The following is a 25,734-nucleotide window of genomic DNA, read 5'->3' on the forward strand; positions in this document are numbered from 1 at the left end:
ATCCAGAGACTACCATTTTACTGCTTTTTTGTCAGTGAACCCCAAACTTTCATCCCTTTCTGATGACAAAGACACAGAAAGATACCCACCCCACAAAGCTTTCCAGCAGGTCGATGTTCTTACGGTCACTCACAAACTCCCCAATCATCTTTTTGTCCAGACGAGGATTCTCCCGGAGCCACCTGGCCACCTCGTTGTTGTCAATGGGGGTGGCAAGGAGGTTCTTCTCCTGCAGAAACTGGATCCCTTTCCTTGGCTTTTGGTTGAACTGCTCTGTGCCAGTAATCAGGAGCTGAAGGAGACATTCTGAGAGTTACGAGCTTGAAGCGCGGTTCTTACTTTAAATTGGTTTTGGCATTTGAACCAAAAGCAAAGCAGAAAATGGAGGAGATTCAGAGTGGTCAGGTTTATTACAGTGTGTCACCTGTCAAGAAGGTGAACCAAGGCCAGCAAACCTGCATTCCTCACCAGGTTCACTGCCTAATGGTACTGGATGCAGAAAACAGGAGCTCCTGTCTTTGAGAGGCTCTGACATTGCACTGAGCTCTCAGTGCCCCAAATGCCTCATCAGTGTGCCAGCAGAGCAGAGCAAGGTGCCAAGACCAGCACTACCTATGACAAAAGCAGCAGTGCCCCATGCCCTCCACTGTCCCTTCAGGCTCTCATCCCCTCCCTCCCTGCCCAGAGACAGGCAGCAGGAATCCTTGGCACTTGGTCAGCAGGTGCAAGGAAGAACTGCTGCAAAAGCTTGAACTAAGAACCAGAAAACATTCTGCTAGTGAGACGTGGTCCCAGGAACATCTGGTATTCCAGGGATATCTACAGGCTGTGAAAAGCAGGCACGTTTATGGTTTTGAAAGGGAGTCAATCAGCCCTGGCTGATTCTTAGTTTAAGAAACCACACTGTACCACAGTAACAGCCTAATGAAACACCTGGCTAAGAAAGGGTTAACTGCATGTTCTTGGTGGTGTTGAGGCAAACCATGAGCACAAACAACTGTATGAACTTTACTAAGGCACCAGAATAAATGTCAGTTCTCTGTTAGCTCCTGTCACCATCCACCTGCTAGCAGTGACCTAGTGAACTGAAGTTGTGACCACCGTGACTCCTGACTCCCCTGGGTTTCTCAGGACCTCAGAAGACACCAGCCCACTGCTCTCCAACTCCCCTGCTGCTTGAACATCCTCAAACTGCAGTGAAACACAGACCCTGGTTCACAAGGACCTGGTGAGGGCACACTACTCTGCAGAGCAGCAGGATCTGCTGTGACTATTTAATTCTTATAAGCAGAGACCAGAACTCTAGATTTCTGGAGTTCTACAACCAGTCATGCAAAGCCCACGTGGATGGGAAACAAGAAGAGCACTCAAAGATCTGTTTGTAGTATGTTCCAAATCATACCTTCTTTTTGTTCTTAATCTGCATAAGTTCCTGAGGGCTTGGAAGGACACATGAAAACCGGGTAGGCTTCCTGGGAATGTTCTTCTCAGCTGGAAGGACAAAGCATCACTCCAGTCAAACCTAGCCCCAGCACAGCAAATGGCAGTCACACTCCTACTCTTCAATTAGTACATCCCCCTCTCCCCCTCCCTGTGTTCTTGAGCATAATTGCCTAGTAGCTTCTTGTCCTGGACAATTTCACACATCCACAAGATTTAATTTTCTGGTTATTTTGACTGCCTACATCACTGTTCCTCTGGAGAGCCCTTGTCTGCCTGAAAAATGCTAAGCACTGGTATGAATTTCACACACTTTGGCCCTAAAGTAACCCTTCAGCTCTAACCTCCTCCCAGAAGAAATGCAAGAGCTCCCAGGTATCTGCAGTACACATGTAATAAATATTCATCACCTACCTCTTTCTTGTTCTGAACACACAATAGCTACAGTGGCCTGGAGTGAAGCAGGACCAGCACAGCTCAGCACAGACACACTCAGGGTGTCAGGGTGCCCTGCAAACCATTACCTGCCTGGATAGCTCCTTCCAGGTCCATGCAGCTCTCCTTCATCTGGTCAGCCATGAGGCATCCACTGGTGGGAGGACAGGCCCCAGCTGGCTCTGGGACTGCACTGGAAGATTTTCCCTCAGGGACTACTCTCTCATGATCTGTAGAGGTTGAAAGAACAAACAACCCACACATAAAGAAACCCGTAAAGCAGGGAAAAAAAACCAGAACCAGAAATAATGAAGTGATCACTCTGAACTGAAGGTGGGCCTGCTCAAAGGAGTTGCCCCCAGTAACTGGGATTCCTCAGTGTTTTGTCCCCAGGAACTCCATGGCATCCCCTCTTCCTGTGTGAGTGCCAGTCTTGACATAGCCTTTATATAAACCTTCACTTGAGGGGCACACTTTAACATCTGGACATTTTACAAACAGCAAGGTTGTTATCATCAGTGTGGAGTTATAAAAGATGTAACAGGAAGACTGAAAACATTTTTTGAGGAGCTTACTATGTCCAGCTATCAAAATGAGACCTGCAAGTTCACCACAAAACTATGTTTAATATAAAGAAAAAAAAAAAAAAGAAAAAAAAAGGCTCTTACTATTGCTTGTTTCTTTGGTGCTGTTCATGTTTTCTGGGCTGGATTTGACAACTTCCTTCTCTTGTTGATGCATGTTACTCAGCACTTTGGCCTGGCAATGTGCCTCAGTGCTATCTATCACTGTCAGCAATGCTTCCAGAGACAGCAGATGGACAGTGTACAGCTGTCCAGAAACTGGGAAGGCATTCTGGAAAATAAACCACAAGTATTAGTCAACTTCCACACCTCTCTCGCCACAGTGGGGAAAGGAAGTTTCCCCCAGAGCTTGGGGAAGCCTAAAGCCTACAACAGAACCCCTTAAACTTTTCACAGGAAGCTTTCCAGCACCCAGTTAATGGTTTATTGGCTCACCTTGGAGAGCAGCTTGGTGAGCTCCTCAAAGAGGTTGGCACAGTAGTAGTCACAGTCATAGTTCAGGTAGAGCTCTGTCACGAAGCTGGGAATCCTCCAGAGCTGAACAATGGCTTCCAAAGCCATCTCCTTCATCTCATAGGGCATCTTTGGGTTCTCCACGGTGATTATTTCCATCAGCTTCTTGATGTACATCTGCCAGAAACACAGGGCAGCTCAGGTTAAGAGAGCAGGATAAAAAGAGAGCAGGATAGTGAACAGCTTTGAGGACTGCAGAAAGAGAGTTCAGCCTCAGCAATGGCTCACTCTGAAGGAGGCTGTAGAAGGGTTTCAAATAGTTCTCCCATCCAGTGTACCTGGATTTACTGTTCTAAAAACCTCGTGTGAAGGCAGGCAGTGCAGGACACCAAAGACATTTCATCAGTCAAGAAGAAAAGGCCTACACAGGCTACCCATAACCCACCAAGTCACTTACACACAGGGAAACTGGAACTGAGACAGTATCTTACTGCCTGGCTATATGCATTGAACTGAAGTGCAAAAAGTTGTTACTAGGCACCCAGGGACACACAAAAAACCTCACCTCCAGCTGGAATTTCAGATGCTCTCTCATGCTCTCAAAGAGAAGAAAGCACACCCTGAGGGAGGCTGCATACAGATTGAGGCGTTCAACACTCAGCAGCTGAACAAGAAACAAAAAAAGAAAAACCACCTTTAAGGATGACAAAGAACAGGCACTCTGTGCTGTAAGGAGCAGTACTGTGGCACTGCAGGCATCACCTGCAGCAACCTTCAGATCCAGACTTTGCCTCTCATACCAGTGGTGTTTCAAAAAAACCAGCCCCTTACTCAACCTCCTACTGTCCCCTTTTGCTAGTGAGGCTGAATACACTTAATTCCCTTCTGCATCTGGTAGCACTTCTGGCACAGCTTTGTTCTTTAGCCAAGTCCACAGAACCTCTTCATGGAGAAGGGACCTGGGAGAAGACTTGTCCTGAGGTGGCCCTTGTGCAATTGGTGCTCTAAAGTTTCTCCAGCTGGAGCTTGGCACTCCAAAGATTCTGCCAGCTACTAAGAAGATCTTCTTGCATCCTGCATTTTAACTTGCATCTGTAATTCCCTCAAGAGCTGCCAAACCTCAGGAGACTGAATTCCAACAGACTCTCTGATGCAGGTTACTACCTGCCTCCTCAGTGCCCTAAGCTGCGGCAGCACAAGGCAGACTCACTTGGAAGAGGTGTCTGCACAGCTCCTCCTTCACCAGCCCCAGGAGGGACTGGCAGTTTGCAATGGGTGCTGCCTCCAGGGCCACAGTCAGGAGCTGCAGCCCCATGTGGATCATCACCTCGGAGTTGTGGCGGTCGTGAGGGTTGGTGAGGGAGATGAGGAAGCGGAACAGCTCCCTGATACACGGCAGCCCATATGGCACCAGCGCTGCTCCTACAAGAGATGAGAGCTCTTTAGCTTGGATTTGGCTTTGTGTAGGTGCCTGACAAGGGTTACAAACGAAGCTGGTACAGACCAGGAGCTCACAACCCTCTTAGCAGAAGGGACATCCCCAGCATTGCCCACCTCTCACCTTCTTTTTGGGAAGACTGAGTAAACCGTACTCCTCGGGGGTTTACGTAGTCCATGTCGTGAACAGAGGCAGAGTCAGAATGTTCTGCTACTGATGTGCACTCCTCCAGGACCTCAGGGATAGACTCGACAGAAGCTGACTGGATCTTCTCCTCCCTCAGACTCTCACTCTTCAGTGACACCAGTCATTTGAGAGGGAAAGACACAAGAGTTAGCAAGCGCTACAAGAGCTTAAAGAAAGGTTTGTTATTCACTGTTCATTCAGAACTCTTAAAATTACACAGGTCACTCATGGGAGAGGAATGGGAAAATAAATTTAAGAGTGCCTCTACATCACCTGCAGCCTTCTCTTGCATCTGGTTCTTATCTGATTTACATAACTCTAGGTTACAAGACTGAGGACTTCACTTGGGAGATGCTCCTATAACCTCTCGCTTCTTCCTGCTCATTTTTTGGTTTCCAGGGTGCTACTCCTATCTATGCCTTCTGAGCATTGCTACCATTCAAAACCTCTGCAGCTCTGAAAGGCTTTTTGCAGCTCTAATCCATCCTCTCAGCAGTTTTACTGCTGTGTGCAAAGTGGGGACAACAGGGAGGGAAACTGAGTAACAAAGGGCTGTGTTCAGGTTAGCTGCATTTCACAGCAATGCACATGAACAAACACCAACAGCTGAATTTCTCAGGAAGAGCTGTTCACTAAAGGTAGCAAAATGAGTTCTCCTGCAGATTTCCTGCTTCCCTTGAACAGTTTCTCCATTAATTAAGGCTGGTGGTATTGGCAGGAGTACAACTAGATGTGTAGGTGCATTCTGTGATTATGCTGGGAGCTGGAATTCACTTTATAAGCTATATCCATGTACCTGCAGCTCGGGCTGATTCTGATTTTCAGGGATTTTGGCTTCATTTGAAGGCATTCCTGCACTAAGGCCCAAAGAAGTGACTTGGTCCAGGTCTGTCAGGTCTTCCTTGGAGGTAGTCTGTGAGGACAACTCCATACCACTGTCTGTAGAAGGGCTGACTGCAGATGAAACATTTTCTGAGCATCCAGAGGAGCTGGGAGAAGGAGCATCTATGAAACTAACTCCACTTGCTGATGAGAAACAGAAGGAAAAAGATCAGTATTATTCTGTCTCTCAACCACAAGTTCATGCATTGTATACAGCAACAAAGAATTTCTTTGATTACCACTTGACACGACAAATTATCTCTGATATTTACATATCAGCACAGAGAAAGCAGATAAATTCTCTTTTGCCAGCTATTAATGAATCCAACAGACAAATAGGTGAGACACTTGCACTTCTCAAAATTAAAATACAGTAGTTGGAATCTAACAGGCTCAGCATGTAAGATAATTCACTGTTAGATAAAGGGTGCAGGGGGATGCTATAGTTAGGAAATCTGAAAATAGTCCTGAAGGTACAGTTTACTTTTTGAGACAATGGCACAACCTCTTTAAAGACTGACATCAAGGATTAGTCATTCCCTCAAAGTCAGAATTTTTAACTCGATTGGAAGGCAAGCCCATTTCTTTTATTTTCCTTCAACAAATGGAACTGTGATAGAACTCAGATGGGCCTGAAATGGAGCAGTGAAGTATTTTTACTTTTTCTCCATATGAGATAGTGATCTAAGAATCTAAGTTTTCCTTTTGAAAAACCCACTTATTTGCAGCCCTTATGGTTCTGAGGAGAACTTAAAGCAAACTGAACATTTTAAAAAGAAAAGCTATGCTGCACAACACAGTACTAAAATAAAGACACACACCAGAGTTATGTTTGGATATGCCCAGGTTTCAACTTACCTGTGATGTTACCAGCACTGGCTGCTGGTTGCTCTGCCCCAGGAGAAACCTTGGTTACATGGCGAGGAGGCCTTGGGGATCTCTTCTGCTTTTTCCATTTTGATGACTCACTCATTCCTCCAGCTCTCATTTTCAGCTGAAAACCAGAAATCATTAAGAGTATCAGTACAGCAAAACCACACAGATTACAATGGATTACACAAGCCAAACCCACAGAGGATGCTTCAAAACCCTCCAAGTCAGGCAACAGCACTTAACTATAACACACAAATTCATCAGCACCTCAGAAGTCATGCAAACCAGCCCAGATATTGGCCAACAGTTCCCTCTCCACTCCTTCTTCCCTATCAATACCTCCCAGCTCTGCATTAGGGTGAAGAATTCCCTCAGCCCTACAGGCACAAACTCCCTTTGCTTCTGCCATTGCTTCCAGACTCCTGAGGGACATCACCTGAAGTACCTAAGCAAGTACCAGTCAGGTTTGATGGTCAATTGGAAGGTTCACCATCTACACAAGGAGGCTGAGGATGAAACCAGGGTCCCTGGAACAACCCTGCAGATCTAATGTAACCTAACCCTTAACATCCTTCTTGACCAGGGTCCCACTTTCTAGTTCTGGTCTTTGAGGACCCCAGGAGGAGCTCCAGAACTTGCTAAAAACAATACAATATTCAGTCCCACTGACAACAGCAGGCCTGAAAACAGTTTCCTGCAAAATTAAGTTCCTCTAGGTGCAAGACTGCCCTTACTGGTGGGTTTGGTAACCATGGGCCATTTTTCTGAGGCTGTCAGACCTCCTCAGTTTGGGGTGAAAATCTAAATGCTGAACAGGTACCTTGCATACATGGAAACCATTCAGCAAGCCTCAGTACCACCCCCAACATGGCATTCCTTGTAAATTTAACACAGTTAAGTTATATTTAGGCTAGAATTTTCCTTATTTCTTAAATCTCTAGTATCAGATTAAAATTCTCTAGAAGACAGCTATATCCTTTAGTCTCACCCTTTTTCTGCAACTCACCTCCTTCCAGCTACTCTTCCTCTTAAATGCCAATAAATATTCCTGTTCTGCTACTGCTTCTCCACCTCTTTCCCTTTTTCAGTGAGAACTGTAACTCACTGTACATGCCCTGTGATTTTTCTCATTTAAACAAAGCTTGTGAAAATGTTATGTCCCAGTGCAGTAAACCATTTGTGTAACTTCTCTTTGCACCACAAATTCCATTTGTTTGACAATTAATCCCAAAGTTTTAGCCATGCTACAGTTTCCTTCAGCTTGTTAATTAAAAACAGACCCAGAATTACTTTGCTCCTCGTTATTTCTTTCAAATTTTGCAGCAAGTATCTCGTTCTAAATCACAGCTGCTGACAAACACTGAGGTGATGAGCACACTGCTGAAACAAAACGTGGATTTCAAACTGTTGTGAAATGGTTATGTGGATGTTTTCATGCAAAAATTGTCAGCTCTCATCTCTCCTGCTCCATAGGGTTAGGCAAAATGGTTTTTCCTTTCCTTCTTGTCAATCCCTATTGTTTCACACCTATTAGCTTCCCTTCCCATACAGAAATCTCTCCAAGCCTTTAATATCACCAATAGTTTTATTAATTAAAGGCTTCTAATTAGACCAGGCAGTTTTACTTTGCCTGCCTACTATTCTAGGAATAGCCATATTTATTTTCCTCCCTTTTCAGTAACTTAAGAAAGTAAGATCTGAAAACTTTTGGTTCATAGACCAAACTATTTTGAATAGGAAGGAAACCTGGAGGAATTCTGTGTTAAATCCAGGATTTCCCTCCTGAGCAGCATTCTGATGTGCCTGTGCCACCCTTCAGAGACTGAGTCCCAGCAGCCTCACATGGCTGGCAAACCATAGTCAGGGCAAGAAAAAGGCTCAGCTGATTTTTAAAGACTCCCAAACGTTTGATCAAAGTATAAAGCACTCAGACAGAAGCCTAAGTTTATTTGGGGTCTTGGGTGGGGTTTCTTGGGTGGTGGTGTGTGTGAAAGAATTGAGTATTGGGCTTTTTTGGACAATTTAACAGCCAAGTAGGTGTTTCCCATCTCACAAGCAGGCATCCTTTTACCAGAACTGCCTACAGAGACTTCCTAGGACCACCTCCCATATCATTCCCCACACCACTGTATTTTTTTCCCTTTTGTTATCTCCTATAAATTAGAGACAGCAAACTACACCAAGAGTTGCACGGCCTGAAGAATGCAGAAGCAAAGAGAAACCCCTAACAGGAATGTTTCAGCAGTGCCCAGGGAGCTCGACCTTGTTTTACCAAACACACTCAGTTTAGGAATTCCACACCAATACATGTATCAAAGGAACATCTTTCATTCTGTATTTTCTGTTGAATTAAAATTCTACAATCTGATTGCTTTTTGCTTGTATAAAAACGTCAAAAAAACATCTATGCTTTGGTTTAAATTGAAGGAAAAAGTTTAATACTTGTTTTTACCTTCAATAGCAAGGCATTTCCTGGTTTTGCTAGAAAGCTTGGCTGCACGTTCACAGGCTGGGATTTTAAATTTAAGGTTGCCTTCCTGGCTAAATGCTGCAGGTAAATGGCATTTAATAGATCATTAAACCACCCTGAATTTTAAATATCATCTAAAACTTTCTATCCCTCTCCAGTGCTCAGTTATATTGTAGTTGCATTCATTTTCTAATTACCAGTGTCCTTCAGATTAGCATAAACTTGTACTCCCACAGTGAAAAACAAGTGAAGTTAGTATCTAAAAACCATTCTTTTGAACACAGCGTGGAGAGGGTGCTCAGAGCTACTGGTCATTCATCTGTACAGAATCCATTTATCTGAGCTACCTTTGCATAAAGAAACATGTAGACAAAATCGTAGGAAAAAGAATAAATTACAAGACTCCAAATGCTTCCTCTGACAGATGAGGTTTTAACAATAAAACTGCAGCTGAGGTCCAGGGAAGGTGAAGGAAAATGTAATGCTACAGAATTCTCTTTAAGGGGTCGGTGAGATCTCATTTTTCTACAAAAGCCACCTTACCTGCACTCGTTTGTTTTTCCATAAGATACTGTAAGCCTCAAGAGAAAAGGGCAGGGGCCAATGATTAGTGACTAAAGTGATGACACTAAAACATGAGCTCATTCTAGATGCAGCATGGAACTGGTCAGCACACCAAGTAGCGTTCAAGACACAGAGCATGCAGAGAGAGCCCAGTCCATGGGCCAGTCCTGGAGACACTGATGCAGTCCCCTCATCTCACTCCCCTACCTGCCTGCCCTGCAGCACCTGCCAGAGGTTACCTCCTGAGACCTATCAGTGCATCCTAAGCAACTACCAACATATCTACCCCCAAAACCTAGGAAAACTCAGAGCTGGATTCCTCCTGACACCCCCCACAGTGTTTAACTACAACATCTGACACCAACAATCTGCAGGAACAGGATATTTCTGTTCAGGAGCATTTTCTAGGGGAACTGGCAGGGACCAACACACTTCATAATCCAGTCTGGCCTCACTCATCCTGCATTAGCAAATACAGAGCTGGGAACCGTATTTAGTTTCAGAAGACACGTTGCCAAAGGTGCTGAAAATGTACAGCAGTCTCCTTCATAAAGCTCCAGTGAGCACTGAGCTCTGTGCTCCTGTACCAAGTGACAAAGCTCAGTGATGCAGCTCGAGCAGAAACTGCCCAAGGTGTGCTGGGTCAGTGGACTGCTGAGGCTGCTACCCCTAGAAGCCAGACCAGCAGCTGGGACAGAAATCACTTGAGCCTCGGGGACAAATCTACATTTTTAATGTTTCTTTCCTTCAGTTGTGCACTGCCACAGAGAACTCAACTCCTGCCCCTGCCCTCTCACTCCCTTCCTTCAGAGGAAGCCATGGTGGTGGCACTTCCCAAGCCCCTGAATGCTGCAGTAAACCCAGGGTCTCTCCCTCCCAGTCCTGCCCCAGCTGCAGCCACAACACTGCAAAGCACCCTCTGCACGCACTGTCCCCTAAAGCCATGCTGTGTCACACGGGTGGAGGGAGGCTTGCTGCACACAACAAAACTATCTCTCAGGTGGTGCTGGCACGAGAAGGAAGAGAGGAGTAAGGAAAGAAGGGAGAAGGGAGAGAGAGACCTTCAGGTTCTTAAAAAGCAATACCCTCTCTAATTGGTTCAGGGCTTTGGGCTGTTCCCCACTACTTAGCTCCAGTTTGTTGAGGAGACATGAAGAGATCTGTGAAAGATAGGCAAACGCATGGTTTAAACAAAGCAAAATAAACCCCAAGAGAAAAATAACCTGGCAAAGGGCAAGGCAGCAGGGCAGAGAGCCAGGGCATGCAAAGCAAAAAGCCAGCAGAAGGGAACTGGGCAGAGCAGGCAGGAGGCAGAGCATCACTTCACCCAGCTGGGAGCAGCCATCACTGGAGAAGGGGAGCAGTACCTGGGCAGTACACCTGTACCCCACACAGACCAGGGCCAATTCTGACACCTGCCCTACAGTCACCTGGCCACCCACCTCTCCTTAGCACAACCTATTCCATCACCAATCTGGCCACCTCTCTCCCACAGCAAGGGAAAGAAGCAAGCATTAGGGTACCACACAAGAACTAAAGCCCCAAGATGGGCCCAGATTCCTGCAAGTAAGCACTCAAGTCTCTTAAACCACTGCCATGCTGGCTCTGAGATGTACATTTACCCAATGTGGCCACGTTTCTCAGCTCATTAAAAATAAAAACAGAGTGGAAATTATACTGTTATAAATAGTATGTTTAGCTTGAGTTCAAAGGTGGTTATTTCTCTTCTCAGCATTCTTCTCGTCCTGTTGCTCCTAACAGAAGAATCCAGTACTTACTGATACTCCTTATCTGGAGTACACAGAACATATGGAGTTCCCCACCTGCACCTCCTTCCATCTAATAAATTATTACCTTAATAATCACATATAGTCACATTTCTGGTGCTAAAAACCTCACTGTACAGAGGGAGATGGTAGTGTTGAGGACGCCTGGAACTTCCATGCTCAGGAAACTGTGCATTTAATGAAAGTTAAGTAAAAAAGACTCTACTTTGACCTGGCTGCTAATAGAGATGGCACTGCCCATCTGAACTAAGGTTTTCACTACAGAATGCTGCCCCTGCTGGAAGCCACCAAAGCTTTTTCTAGGATAGCTCAATTCTGTAGTGCTTTCCTGCAGTTTCACCAGCCTCAGTAAGTTTCCTTTCTGCATGGGAAGAACTGGATAAATACTTCCTGAGAGCTCAGTGTTAGACCTGCAGTGAATGAAGAAAGACAAGAGAGAAGCTGGAGAGACAGCAGAAGAGAGGAAATGATCAGAAGATACCACACAGCTTGCTGGGATTCTCTAGCCCACAGCAGCTGATGGCTGTTCCCAGAATCCAGCCTGACTCACTTAGGCAGCAGGATCATCATCAAGATTCACTGCTGGACTCTGTGGGCCTAATCCCACAGAATCAATGAAGCTGTGCCCATTTCTGTGGCTAAACATGCTCTCTGGTGAACTAGGGATTTGCAGGAATGAGGAGACACAAGTGTGAAAACCACCAATATAGAGATGAGTGCAAGGCTGAGGGCAGAGCAGAACAGCCAGCAGAGTGTTACCTTCTTCATGTTTGTTCCCATGTAGCTTTTAGGCTCTTCTTTAAACTGAGGCAACCTGAAAGACAAACAAGCCAAAATACACACATTTCCTTGGGTTAACAGAAAGGGAAAGAGAAACATACTAAGCTTTCCAGTCACACTGCAGACACTAGAAACCCAAAATTAGGTTCTCTCCACAAAAAGATACATTTTTAGTTTCCTTTCCTGCCAAAATCTGCTGAGGGGGAAAAAATTAAAAACCCAATATAGATGGGAGGTGCTCTGCATGCTGTTACTGCTAATGGCAGTTTTGTCTTTTTTTTTTTTTTTCCTTCAGTGTATGTTTTCAGCAGTAGACTAATTAGATTGGTTCAAAACAAGTCTCTCTTATGCTGCTAAAAACAGCTGCTGAGCCAGAGTGTTATCCACACCAGGACTCTTCCAGGGTACATGTTATCACTAGTCATGACAACCCTTTTCATTAACTTTGTAGAAACCCTTAATACCCATCCTGTGCTCTGCTTCATATGAACACAATTACAGTGCAGAGGGGATCCAAGTTTCAGCTGAATGCTTTGAGCTAAGCAGTTCCTGTCTCAGAAGGAGAGGAGGGAGACAGCTCTCATCTGTGCTACCAGAAGACAAATGCACACAACTCTGCAACTCCACACACCCTGCTCTCCCTTCTGCTCCTCTACTACACTGCTATTTTTGCTTGCTGAAGGGATAAAAGCCTGGTTTCTTTTTCTGGAAAGCAAGATGGCCAAACCATCCCTGCAGTTGCTGTCTTTGCCTCCACTTTATAATGCCAGTGCCCACTGGCACAGGTGCTGGTGGTGTCTCCAAGCCTGATCAAAAGGCCAGAGGAGAGGATACACAATAATTAATGGATAAGCACTAAGTAAAATTTACATATGCCTTTGGAGAGGAAGTATTGTGGTCTCTGCTCTTCAGAGAGATTGATTCTGACTCTGCTCCACACACTGATAAAGTGCACTGCATGGCACAGGGTGCAGAGGGGAAAAAATAAAATCCATGGGACCCAAGAGTGACAATGGGAAAAAAATAACATGAGAGCTGTTTCACAACCTGTAAGTTTTACTACACTCCTTTTCTATCAGAAGTATTTCTGTATCTGCACATTTCCTGTTTGTAAAACCCAGAGAAAAGCTATGATTCCTTCACTATCCAAAGAAACAGTTTCAAATTTAAATAACTTACTTGAGTTTAAAAAAAGTAATCTTAATTACCTGAAGGGTGCTGAAAAGGGCAGAACATTTGTCCAAGACATATGATCTCAAGAGTTTAAAATTCTCTTTGATATGTGAGGTCAAAGCTCCCAGCTTGAAACCAACATGTGACTATTCAACACCATTTATTCTCTCTCCTGAAGAGAGTTATATTTTTCTAAAAACTTTCTTTTTGCTTTTCTCTCTTTTTTTTCCTTTTTTTTTTTTTTTTTTTTTGAGTGAAGTTTACATTATCTGTCCTCAAACTGGTTCCTAAAGCTCTTCATTACTTGGCTGTCCATCTTTCTTCAAAGGACACCTTAAACCTGGCAACCTTCCCTACCTCTGTCTCTCTGCAGTCTGACAGGGTCAGCCCAGGAGAAAAGTGCCAAATCCTTCATCTCCTTCCACCTCTAAATAATGACCATTTTGGATGATTTTTTTTTCCGAGGGCCCTTAAGTGGAAGTGTGGAATCTTCCTGTCCTTAGAGGGCCATCTCAGCAATGCTGAGGCAAACACAAGCAGGTTTACCTTGTGAAGAGCAGCTGCACCATGTCGACCAGAGTGTGCTCTGCAGATTTTCTCAATAACTCTGCGAAGACAAAAACAAATAACACAGGTGTCATTACTCAGTGTGATATTATCAAGAGGCTTCTTCAAGCAGACTCCCCTCCGAACCTTGTTTACAGAGATTACGGGAAATTTATTAAAACCAGCTCCGAGGCAGCCCTCCTGCAAAGGGGCAGAGCATCACACGGTGGCGCCACACACAAAGCTGGGGAAAAGAGACTCGGAACTTGGGCCAACTCCGAAACCCATGAAGTTGTAGCAAGACAACAACAATATAAAGCTCGGCAGCTTTTCTGCACGTTCTGCAGGGGAAGGAGTCCAGGCTGAAGGAAGCCCAGTGTCTTTTTTCCCGGGGGAGGCAGGAGCAGACCCACCACTGAGCCTCATCTCGAAGCAGATGCGGAAGCAGGACTGCATGATCTCACACACGGACTCGTTGGTCAGGTGGGCTCCCACGGGGGTCAGCAGCAAGGTCCTCAGCACCTGCAAACAACAGCAGCACTTGTGTCCCGCAGCACACTGACACCCCCCTGCCTTCCCAAAGGGAAGCACTGCCTTCCCCGAGCACTGCCACCAGCACGAAACCTCAGGGTTTTCCAGGAGCCCTTCCAAAGTGAGGGCTGAGCCCAAGAAGCAGACAGATGAGGAGATGAGATGCTGCATGCTCCCCAATATTTAGGCTCAGTAACCCCCTATCTGCTCAAAAGCACTTAGGCTGGAGAAGTGTGTGGTTCACAGGTTTGCCTCTGCAAAGAAATTTCCTCAAAAATAAGTCTGAGAGCTCTGTATGCTTAGTTTAACCCTCCCTAACACAGGCTGCACACAGGGTAGGATTACCAGCACTGCCACATTGCCAAGCCCTTAATTTAAAAATCATTTCGTTTAAAGCTTTTAATTATTTTCATTTGGAAAAGCTTTTACCACAGGTATATGAGCCATCTGTTTAAAAATAAAGTCTGTCACTAAGCTCCTACAGAGTCAAAACACTGCTCCCTCCTCTTCATCTCCGTGTAACAGGATATGTTCCCCAGGAGGCAGTGCCCATTATGGTAATTACCATTTCTCTCCCCTTACCTGTAGGATTTTCATCAGGACAACCTCGTCGCTCGCATGATCCGTGCCCACGAACCGGGCGTGAGTGACAGCGTCTGCCATGTTCTCCATCCCCTCTGCCGTGCCCTCATGGCTGGGATCTGGGGAACAGCAGCACAAGCTGGGACAGGGAAAGGGCCTGCACCTCCACGGGCAGACATCTACCCAGAGATACCTCCTTCTCATATGCTTCCTTCACGGGGGTGGCTCCAGGGAGCTGACCTCACCTCCCAGGGACAGAAAACCGTGAGCTTTCAGGAAGGCTCCGTCACAAACCTGTTTACTTTAGTGAAAGGATGTAACCACACAAAGAGTAAAATCACAGTTTGGTTGATATTTGCCCTGTATTTTGGATGCTAACTTGTAGGACTGTGTCCTGCTCCCTCCAACACAGCACGATCAGCTGTTACATGCATTCAGCCCTTCCTTGGGAATGAAGAGAAAACACAGGGAGCCTCAGATTTACTCCCACGAGGAGAAAATGCCAAACGGGTTCCACTAGATTGAGAAGGAAAAATCATCCCTTGTTCCACATCCCTCCTGAGGCAGGGAGGAGCTGGGGAAGGAATGGACCAGCAGCTCTCCCCAGAGACCCCAGCAGGCAGCCCCGGCCAGAGCTGAGGCAGCAGCATCCCAGGCCTCCTGCTTCCATCATTCATCAAGGCTCCTTCTCCCTGCCCCAGCCTCCTGCAGCCACAAACCAGGGTGCAGCTGAGAGAATGCTGAGGAGGGGATTGTTGCCAGTAACTGTATCTTGTGCCACATTACACTGGCTTCAGGAAAGCTGCCTCTGGCTTTGATTTCATTCTCACTTAAACAGTATGGCACTGGGCAAGAATCTTGTTACCTTCCTACCTAAACAGTCATTAGGAAAGAAAGGAGACAACATAAACACCAGTTAATACCTCAGTAATTGGCCATGGGGCCTCCTGAGCTCCAGCAAGGAGGAAGCTGACAGAGGAACTGAGACAGACCTGGTACAGCTTGCAGACTCCCCCTGCCTCCAGCTCCTCCATCACTGGAAGCTGCCCCAGGAGAACAACCCCACCAGGCTGGGGGTTCTGAGGGGCTGCTGAACAACACTCAAATGGCACCAATATGCTTCAGAATCTGCAGCACAACACCACCTCTCCTCACACATCCTTATTCTGAGCAGAGCTGTGAGAGAAGGCAATGGGAGCAAGTTGGAGCTGTGCTCCTTCAGCAGACCCATGCCCGCTGCTTTGCTGTTCCAGCTCCCACCATCAACACTAATAAACACACCTCCCTTCCTCCCTCCCAACCACCACCACGCCTGACTACTCCAGTCCTGCCTTCCTGAAGCAGCTCCACAGATTCAGGTCAATTTATAAAGCCTCTTGAGCTCAATTAAAAGAACAGATACTTCTAACTTTGCAGAAACAAGACACAGAAAACACCAGCCAGCTTCTTTGTTCCCTTGTGAGAAGCAGCACAGGAAGATGTGCCAGTGCCTGCTCAGAATCACTGACAAAAATGAGTTTCTGTGAAGCAGAAGTATCTGTTTGAAAATTGCCACCTGGATGGACACATTTCACAACAGGTGGGCAAAAGAATTTTATTTCTATTCTATGCCAGGAAATCCAGGCTCTCAACCAACTCCAGGAAAGCCAGAAGCCTGCTCAGCAACACCTTTAATGGAACCAAAATAAATCACCAAGGAGATAGAGAAGGTAGAGGGGAGGATGAGCTTCTAAATCCCCAAAGAGGATGTTCTTTCACTGGAAAGTGAGCAGTAGCTGCTCACCTGGAGATCCAGAGTTTTCAGGAATGCCAGGGAAAGTTAACTTACACTGTGGAGCCAGAAGCTGCTGTGATAACAGAAAGTACAGAGCTCCTCTGAGGGAAATACACCAAACATGACTCTGAACACAGTTCAGGCACTGGTCTTCCTACAGCTAAGGTCTGAGCTCATCAAAAAGGCTGCAGCTAGCTAGTGCAAAGCTGCTGAGTAAGAAAATAACTAATCTGAGGGATAAAAATCAACAAGAGTTCAGTGTTGTCAGACTGGACTTTAAAAATTACTATGTAGTTTATTGCCTATAACTCTTGAAACAGTAGAGGAATAATGCTGGTTCCAGCTGCCCATTACACAGCCCTGAAGTGCACCACAAACATCACCCACACTGAAATATCCCCTCTGCTCTTGTGCCAGAGTCCGTCCTTCCTTTCCTTCCTTTCCTTCCTTTCCTTCCTTTCCTTCCTTTCCTTCCTTTCCTTCCTTTCCTTCCTTTCCTTCCTTTCCTTCCTTTCCTTCCTTTCCTTCCTTTCCTTCCTTTCCTTCCTTTCCTTCCTTTCCTTCCTTTCCTTCCTTTCCTTCCTTTCCTTCCTTTCCTTCCTTTCCTTCCTTTCCTTCCTTTCCTTCCTTTCCTTCCTTCCTTCCTTCCTTCCTTCCTTCCTTCCTTCCTTCCTTCCTTCCTTCCTTCCTTCCTTCCTTCCTTCCTTCCTTCCTTCCTTCCTTCCTTCCTTCCTTCCTTCCTTCCTTCCTTCCTTTCCTTCCTTCCTTCCTTCCTTCCTTCCTTCCTTCCTTCCTTCCTTCCTTCCTTCCTTCCTTCCTTCCTTCCCTCCTTCCTTCTCCCAGCCTGACACTGACTCCTAGAGGAAGGACAGTTCTGAGCTTTCCCTCTCTTTAGGCAAACAATGTTTGGGCTACCTTTGGTTTTATGTTACCAAGAGAAACCTAAGCCCCCCAAGCTGTAATCTGCCAGCAGCCCCAGCCAGATGTTCAGCCAGCACCACTAATCCCAGCCTCAAGAGCAAGGCCACTGTCACTGTCACCTGAAACAGCCAGGGAGGGCTTGGCTTACAGGCTCTGCTCCACAGCCCCAGCCAGAGGGGCTGCAATTCCCTGCTACAGCAACCCCAGCTCACCAACAGGCACAGGGATGCACCCTTGCTGGGGTGACCTCATTAATATTTTAAATAACAACTACCTACAGAAAGCCTACAAATTCTTATCTTCCCCCCTCACTTTTTCTTTTCTTTTTTTTTTTTTTTTTCCCCCTGTTTCTGCCTCAAATGAAGTATTTGTAGTCAGCTGCCTGTGCAAACATTTGCCAGGACATGTGACACCTGCCTGATGTTCTGATCACTTCCAGACCATAAAGGCCCAGAAAAAGAGTCCATCCCTCATGCTATGTTGAGACTAATGTTTTCAGTTACTGCTTAGGCCTTCAGAGGGGCTTATTTATTAAGATTTCTTTATTGTCCTACTAGCTGGCATCAATAATGCACAATTTCAGTAGTTTTTTTGCTGTGTAATTATTTCCAATACTGACACCTAATTGACACACTAAATTTCCATCATATTCTTAAAAAATCTTTTTCCTGCAAGTTCCCACTTTTGCTCATTTTAGTTTGGGGTCTTTGCCATAAAAGTGGTCTGCATCTACATCTAGCCCTTTCTTTCTCTTAGCTTCCCTCATGTCCCTAGCAAATATTCAACAGTGTTTGCTTACAATGTAAGGGAGGAAAGAACTGAAAAATCTGAGCCTGAGGAGGATGAAGACAGCTAAAAACTACTTTTTTCAAGTGAGACTGTGTATAAACAAAGATAGATAACAGCAGTGGCAAAAACTGTTTCTGCCATGAGGATTGTGACAACTGAAGAGTAAAGGCTCATCACTGGACCTCAAACATCCCCATTCTGAAGCTGAAATATTAGTCCACAAAACTAAATAAAAATCCTCCTTCTTTATATTTATTGCAGTCCAAGGTGGGCCCCTTCCCTCCCTGGCCCTTTTGCTGAGGGTGCTTTCCAGAGCAGCCAGGGCAGAGTGGAAGCTGTGGGTCTGGCTGGCATTCTGGTGAGCTGCAGGCAGCCACCTCACTTACCTATGAGTGCATAGGAGAGGAACTTGTTCACTGAGGTCAGAGCCAGCCCAGTGATGGGGCCTGTGGTGTCCTCAGAACGGATCACTTCCAGGAAAGGGCGAAGAAAGACGTTGGGCTCAATTTCAGAGAGCTCTGTTAGGACAAAAACAATTTTAAAGAGACATTAGAGATCACTAGGATTAGTTTGCTCTTCAAGGACCTACAGCAAGCTTCATCTTGGAGGAAAAAGGCCTGCAATGAGTGTGTTTCAGAAGGCTGGTGGAGAGGTCAGGATTGCCTTTCAAGAGCAAATATACATATACACAGATAGACACACAGATAGACACAGACAGACACACAGATATACATACATACACACATATAAAGATAGACACACAGATATGCACACATATGAACACAGATATGTACACAGATATACCCAGACAGACACACAGATACACACACATACATACACAGATATCTATACAGACAGACCCTCAGATAAACACACATATGAACACAGACACACAGATATGTACACAGATAAACACAGACAGACACTCAGATATACACAGATATCCATACAGACAGACCCTCAGATAAACACACATATGAACACAGACACACAGATATGTACACAGATAAACACAGACAGACACACAGATATACACAGATATCCATACAGACCCTCAGATAAACACACATATGAACACAGACACACAGATATGTACACAGATATACCCAGACAGACACACAGATAAACACACATACATACGCAGATATCCATACAGACAGACCCTCAGATAAACACACATATGAACACAGACACACAGATATGTACACAGATAAACACAGACAGACACACAGATATACACAGATATCCATACAGACAGACCCTCAGATAAACACACATATGAACACAGACAGACACACAAATTAACACACAGACAGACACACATATGTATGCATTTTTAAAAGCAATGGTTTGTTAAGTTCAGTTTCTTACCTCTTCCCTCTGAAGCCCTCCAAACCCAACCCTGTTGCAGAACACCCTGTGAACACCAGAGTCCCTGCTGCCTGAATTCATGCAGATTTGGCTGCACTTTCCTGGCACTCTAGGAATTGTGTGACCATGTGAAGGACACGGACCCAGCCTCACCTTCTGTCACTCCTGTGCCATCCCAGTAGCACCCCAGTGCACACACAGCTGCAGTGACCACATGCATGCTACAGGTCAGCTGCATCTCTTGCAGCTCTTGTCCTGAATACAAATTGCATCTCTGCACCACTACAAGTTTGCTTGGCAAAGACAGGAAAAGCCCACGAGATAAACCAATTTAAACTCTTATTCAGGTATTCTGAGAACAAGACAGAAGCCTCTGGACCAAAGAGGAAAAAAGGGCAGTCTTCTCTCCTCACTCTTTTGGAGAGCAAGTCTCCTCTCTAAAGCTGTAATAAAGAAGGCAGATGCACTGAACTGTTGAGCTGGAGAAAGAACAACTAACAAGATTCCTAAACTTCTCAAGATGATCAGTGGAACCTCTGGGAATGGAACAGAAAGGCAGAAAAGAATAGCCAGAACTAGGGGAAGTGTTGAAAAACAACCCCAAAATCTAAACCAAACCAACCAGATAAAAACCCTCCAGGAGGAATCAAGGTAAGAGGAGTCCTGAGGAATATTTAGGAGAAAAAAGCATTAAAAAGCAAATGGAGGCAACCACAATGCAGCCAGGACACAGGTGAGGAAGAGTGTATTAGCAGTACCTTGGGTGACCCTGAGACAAGAAATATGTAAGTACAAATATGTGGCTCAACTTGCTGAAACCTACCTTTCGTTCCTAATAACAGGGAAGGAGCCTAATGGCTAATAGTGTCACAGGAATACTGGCAGCTATGTTACTGGTGAGCCAGTGTTGCACTTATCTGTCATATGAGCTTCTTTGGGGTGGGGGAGAAAAAAAGCCTGTAATGCCTGAATCCTTACACAAGCTGCTTTTCTATCTACCCACATAAACCAATTCTTTTACTTAAAAACAAACCAACCCAAAACCCAAACCCACCCATTTCCAAGATAAGTGAAATTCCATTTTATCATAGTTCTTACTGAAAAGCCTTAAGAATCAAAGTAAAAAGCCTACCAGAAAGCTTCTAAACTGTGTGAAAACACAGTGAGGAATCCAAAGAGGAAAACTAGCAACTACTTAAAGCAAACAAACAAAAATATACAAGACCACAGAGAGCAATAACAAACTGCATGGGTTTTGCTGTTAACCAAGGCAAAATGGCAATACAAAGTGGAATCTGGGAATCATTCTGCACTCTTTTACCTTTCAGCCACCGGTTCAAACCAGGCCAACCCCAGTGACTTGTGAGAGGTTAAAAGGAAGGTGATGATTCAATCTTTTTGGCTGAAGCACAACTCCCCCAACTTGTCAGATAATATCACGGGGTGGTATTACAATTGTGTCACCTCCCAGCAGCTCCTGGCCATGCAGAGGATCATAAGACATGCTTTCAGCAATGTTTATTTAAGAGTGCTTTATACAACACTTGTCTGCTCCCAAGCACTTGGACAACAACTATAGGAGGACTACCAGGGATCAACACCCAGACTCTTCCCCAAAACTGACCCTTTCTGTAACACGGGCAGGGAAACATTGTGGGAAGCCCAGGGTGGGAAAGCTGCAGCTTGGTTAGTAAGGAATTCTGGGGTTTGGGACAACAAATGGAGCTCTGCTTTACTATAGAGTGAGGGGAAGTGAGGGGATTCCTTTTTTCTTTTTTTCCTTTCAATTAATCTTGTGAATCTTGATGTGACTGAACATCAGCCTCCCCTGCAGCCCAGCTGAAATTCCCAACTTCCATGAAGCTCACAGACTGGCTTGTCATCACCAGGGTTTAACTTAGGCACACACTGCTGATTACACAGCAACTCTGGGCAGCTGCCCTGCTACCAGAGACTCCAGTTTTGTGGTAACACAGCACTTTACATTCAGCTCTCTGAAACTGTGTATGCTGGAAAACTGTTTCAGACTGGAGAGATGGTGCTGTGCTATTAAAAAAAAATGAAATATTCTAAGCAAGAAGAGAGGACTTTTAGTGCAAGACTCACCCACCTGATGACTACAACGAGTTCTTACTATAAAGACTTGCAGGCACTGAGGACTCAGAGGGGTCACCAGCTCCCTGCCCAAAGCAGGAGTCAATTTGAGTAGAGGTGCCTGCTTCAGCATGAAGATCAGGAGCACAGGAATAGCTATTTGTGTTATATCCTGTGAGCAGAGGACTCTCCTGAAGTGTCAGTTTGGAAGCTGGAAGTGGCACTGAAGCTACCTGGAGGTTTTTAATCAGGGAAAAAATTGCAAATGAGTCAGTAAGTCAAAGTTTAGTCCTTTTCTTTTAACTCAGTTCTGCTGGACTTGATGAAGTTAGTTCAGAAGCTCTCATCCCAAAAGATTTCCACATCCTTATGCAGTGAAGGTGGCAGTGAGCTGCCAGCCCTTTGGGACCAGGGACTACACCTGCAAGAGGTACCCTGTGCTTGCTTTTACTGCCAGAGCTTGAGTTTAACCTACAGCACAGAACAGCAGGACCTGAATAGTGCTCTTTTCACAACACTTTGGTACCACAGTCTTCAAAGGGAATTGCTCTGCCCAGCAAAATAAAACTTCATGAAAGAGACAACACATAATGTCTTGAGTTTTTCTGGTACTTCACCATAAAAACAATGCTATGCTCTCCTGAAAACATCTAAGAACCTCAGAAAGGGCAGTACAACTAACTGTAACTTTACTAAGTCCTTTACCAAAGCAAAGGCTACATAAATAAATACTGAATATTTGGAAGGACATGCTTGAATTTTTATAAAAGCCTTGCAAAAAAGCAGCACTGATTTGTCAAGTCTCTGGTTCTTGCTCTGCCTGATTCAGGTTCAGGTGTCACAAGCAAGGAAACGATAAGAGAACAAGAGACTTGGGAACTGCTGGTAAGAGATGTGTCTCCAAGAGACACTTCTCCCTGTCTGAACTGGAAAACACCAGAGGGTTCTCTGCTTAGGTAACCACCTTCAACTCTGGGGAAAACAAGCAAACAAACAAAAAACCCACTCCAAACCCCCCCAGCCCTGCAAGCATGACCTCAGCCTATGGTATCAATAGAGGAAAAGCTGAAAAAGCATCCACAGAGAGATCAGCATTTCACTCGGGATTCCTGTGAGCAGCCTTTGCTTTCCATTTACTCAGAGTGAGGGAAAACTAAAATAAAAGGTGATTGAGTCTTCCAGGCTTTGGGGAGCTGCTGGAAAGCACTTCCCACTCTTTGCACACAGGACATGTCAGGGATGCAGGCAGAGATGAGCACCAGCACTGCCCCAGAGATGCTCAGCTAGCCCTGAGCAGTGCATGGAGACTGAGAAGAGAGGAAAGAATATCCTGAGTAGCACATCAGAGCCATCTCTTCAGGCTGGCAATTTTAATCTGAGGAGGGACTCCTGTGAGACCCCAGTGCTTTCCTTCATTCATCCTATGGATTATTTGCCCTTAGGCACACAGGTCTATAAAGATATTTAATCAACTAATTCATGTTTAAGCACCTGACTCCCATCCCAGCAATCCCATCCAGCCATTCTGGCACTTCAGCAAACAGAGTGCATCAGAGCTCCAGCGTCCCCTTCCTCCTGAAGCAGAGGAGCAGGTCCCCCCCAGCAGTTTCTTATTGTTAGCACACTGCTGGCACATTCCTGACCCAAAATGCTCACGTAAGCTGCTTTCTCTGGCAGCCCAACTCTTCACTCCTGACTGACTCTGCTCAGGATCGGCTCTGCATTCCCCAGCAAGAGTCAATGGGCGAGAAAAAATGGTTTATGACAAGTTATTTCAACATCATTTGTCCCCAGGACAGGCAACTGCAACCCAAACCATATGACCTGGGCTCCTCTGAGCAGCAGCTGTTGGCCTCTGAGCCCAGCAAGGCTGTCCCCATCCTGTCCCACGCTCCCCTCCCCTGCTCACCAGCTCAGACAAGGGCAGTGCTTCCAGCAGGTGCTGTCACCTTCCCTGATGATGCCCAAAATGTCCAGTGAACAGCCATCCTCCTGGCTGCTTAAGGCCAGACAAACACAAAAAGTGACACAAAAGTAAGACAAAACTGAGAAAAAAATCCCAGAGCAGAAACCCTGCTCTTCAGGACTCCTGCCTGAGAGCTCAGTGAATTTATGCCACAGAAAGCTGAGGTTACAGCAACTGCTTCCTTGCTCACCCTCAAAACCACTTTCCTGCAAACACTGCCCCTCTGCCTTTATACATCCTTTATCCTCAGCTCACCCACCAAACACCAAACATTTTGTCTTTTCACCCAACAAGTCCCTGGGGTCTCTCTCAGCAGGTTAGAGGAAAAGGACAAAACTGTACTGGCCTTTTAAAACCACCCAGAAGTATTGAGCAGCCACACTCTCGAGATTTTAAAAAACATTTCTGAGTTTTTAACTGCTGGGATAAGTGTTGGCTTAGTCTCACCCATCAAAACACGGGCCAGGGTCCCAGGGAAAGGAGAAACCCTCCGAGTTGCTGCTGTGATTATCTGTTGGATAACTGAGAGATGAACAATTCCAGCCAACACAACTCCAGTAACTCCTTCCTCTCTAGAAACGTGCAGAGCTTGAATTTGTTCCCCACGGCCTGGGTGAGGTGAGAGCCAGCAGGCAGTCTGGTTCTAGGTCCCTTGGCAGAACAACCATTTTGGCAGCCCCAGGGCTGCTGAGTGCAGGACACACATCTTTCACCACTCCAAAAACAAACTCCGCAGCCTGGATGGACCACGTGCCACCCTGCACCTGCAGTGAGAGACATGCCCTGGGTTCTAGCTGGCAAGTCCAGTCCAACCTCTCACTGCACTGACAGCCCCTTCATGAGGAGGAACAAGTGTAAAAAGCTAAGCCAGATGATCCATGCTCATGTGTTCCCTCCACCCAGCCCTGGTGCAGCCAAGGCTTCCAGTGCAAACACTGCCCTGCCACCTCCCCACAAGGGCCTTTGGCTTCTTGCTGCTCTTGCATGGTCTGGGGCAGCCCTTGCAGCAGTGCAACGTGTGCTGGAGATGTTCTGGTCTGAGATGAGAAGGGATTGCTGGCTATGCAGCCTGAGCTGGCAGCACACTGAGCCCTCTGTGGGAATGCCTGGAAGAACGAGGGCAGTGTCTACAGAACCTGAGAAATAAGAGGTCATCAAAAAGAGCAGCCCCCTGACCCTGCCTACAGATTCCCCACAGTACCACTATTTTATTCCAGTATGAGCTCCTAAGGATGAAGGCAAAGGGCTCTGCCAGCTAGGGAGAGGCTGAGGAGCCAGGAGTCCACATCCCAGTGTCCAGAACACACAAACACTGCAAGCTGTGCCAGCAGACTGCTAGGACTGCACACACCCAGCTCACCAGGGGCATGTGCACCTCTCAAACCAGTATTTTGCTGTAGCAAGTGTTACCAAAAGCTTTACAAACAGCAGCAAACCCAGGCCCAAAGGTGAGGCTGCTGAGGGCAATGAAGGAGAAGGGAAAATTAACTGCCTCCTTTCCCATTAGGCCTGTAAAATACACTCTTCAAAGCTAATTCCCTGTGAATCAAAGTGGTCATTCAGGGGCCCAGGACCACCACATCAAGAGGGAAACAGTGCCATTCACAGCCACACATGAATGCAAAGCTAGAATTACAAATGCAGTTTGACAGGGGGAACCCAGAGCTGTCAAGCCTGTTCTGTTTGCCTAATTTCATTACAATGGCACGAATGCTTTCATTTGTCACACTCCAGCTTGGTGCCTTTATCTCCCTTTCATTAAAGATGACTTTAACAAATGGCTGCTCCATAGTTGCCAAGATCCCAAGCACCCCTCAGAACTGAGATTTTCATTTTGGGGCAGGATGACAGAATGCATGCTAAGCATTTGACTCCTGGTATCACCTGGGCAGGGCAGAATAAACCCCACTGAAATATTGCCTCTTCTCACAACTATTTCCACCTCTGCAGCAAAGCAGGAGCACTGACAGCCCCAGCAGTGTCAGCCAACAGTTATCAGGGGCTTCACCTGATGCCACGCTTTGAATTTTGCTGTTCTGACTGCCCACTAAAACACCCTGAGTGACTTCTCAGCAGCAGGTACTTGCTGGGGTAC

At 45.9% G+C, this 25,734-nt stretch overlaps 1 protein-coding gene across 3 annotated transcripts in view; it reads right to left on the minus strand.

The window, feature by feature from the left end:
* GBF1 (golgi brefeldin A resistant guanine nucleotide exchange factor 1) overlaps positions 1–25,734 on the minus strand; it is an 80,783-nt gene that overhangs the window by 16,566 nt on the left and 38,483 nt on the right. For 2 of the 3 annotated variants that reach the window (XM_030452909.1, XM_030452910.1), the window contains exons 4-18: positions 18,595–18,726; positions 14,725–14,843; positions 14,025–14,133; positions 13,612–13,672; positions 11,872–11,926; positions 6,277–6,412; positions 5,333–5,562; positions 4,474–4,642; positions 4,123–4,334; positions 3,478–3,576; positions 2,895–3,089; positions 2,544–2,730; positions 1,965–2,105; positions 1,403–1,491; positions 90–292 (exon numbers count right to left, since the gene is read on the minus strand). In XM_030452909.1, coding sequence (XP_030308769.1) covers positions 90–292; positions 1,403–1,491; positions 1,965–2,105; positions 2,544–2,730; positions 2,895–3,089; positions 3,478–3,576; positions 4,123–4,334; positions 4,474–4,642; positions 5,333–5,562; positions 6,277–6,412; positions 11,872–11,926; positions 13,612–13,672; positions 14,025–14,133; positions 14,725–14,843; positions 18,595–18,726 — 2,137 coding nt within the window. The remainder of the gene's footprint in view (positions 1–89; positions 293–1,402; positions 1,492–1,964; positions 2,106–2,543; positions 2,731–2,894; positions 3,090–3,477; positions 3,577–4,122; positions 4,335–4,473; positions 4,643–5,332; positions 5,563–6,276; positions 6,413–11,871; positions 11,927–13,611; positions 13,673–14,024; positions 14,134–14,724; positions 14,844–18,594; positions 18,727–25,734) is intronic. The other variant, XM_030452911.1, reaches the window with a different exon arrangement.

Source organism: Calypte anna, chromosome 6 (assembly GCF_003957555.1).
Source record: "Calypte anna isolate BGI_N300 chromosome 6, bCalAnn1_v1.p, whole genome shotgun sequence".
Taxonomy (NCBI): Eukaryota; Metazoa; Chordata; class Aves; order Apodiformes; family Trochilidae; genus Calypte; species Calypte anna.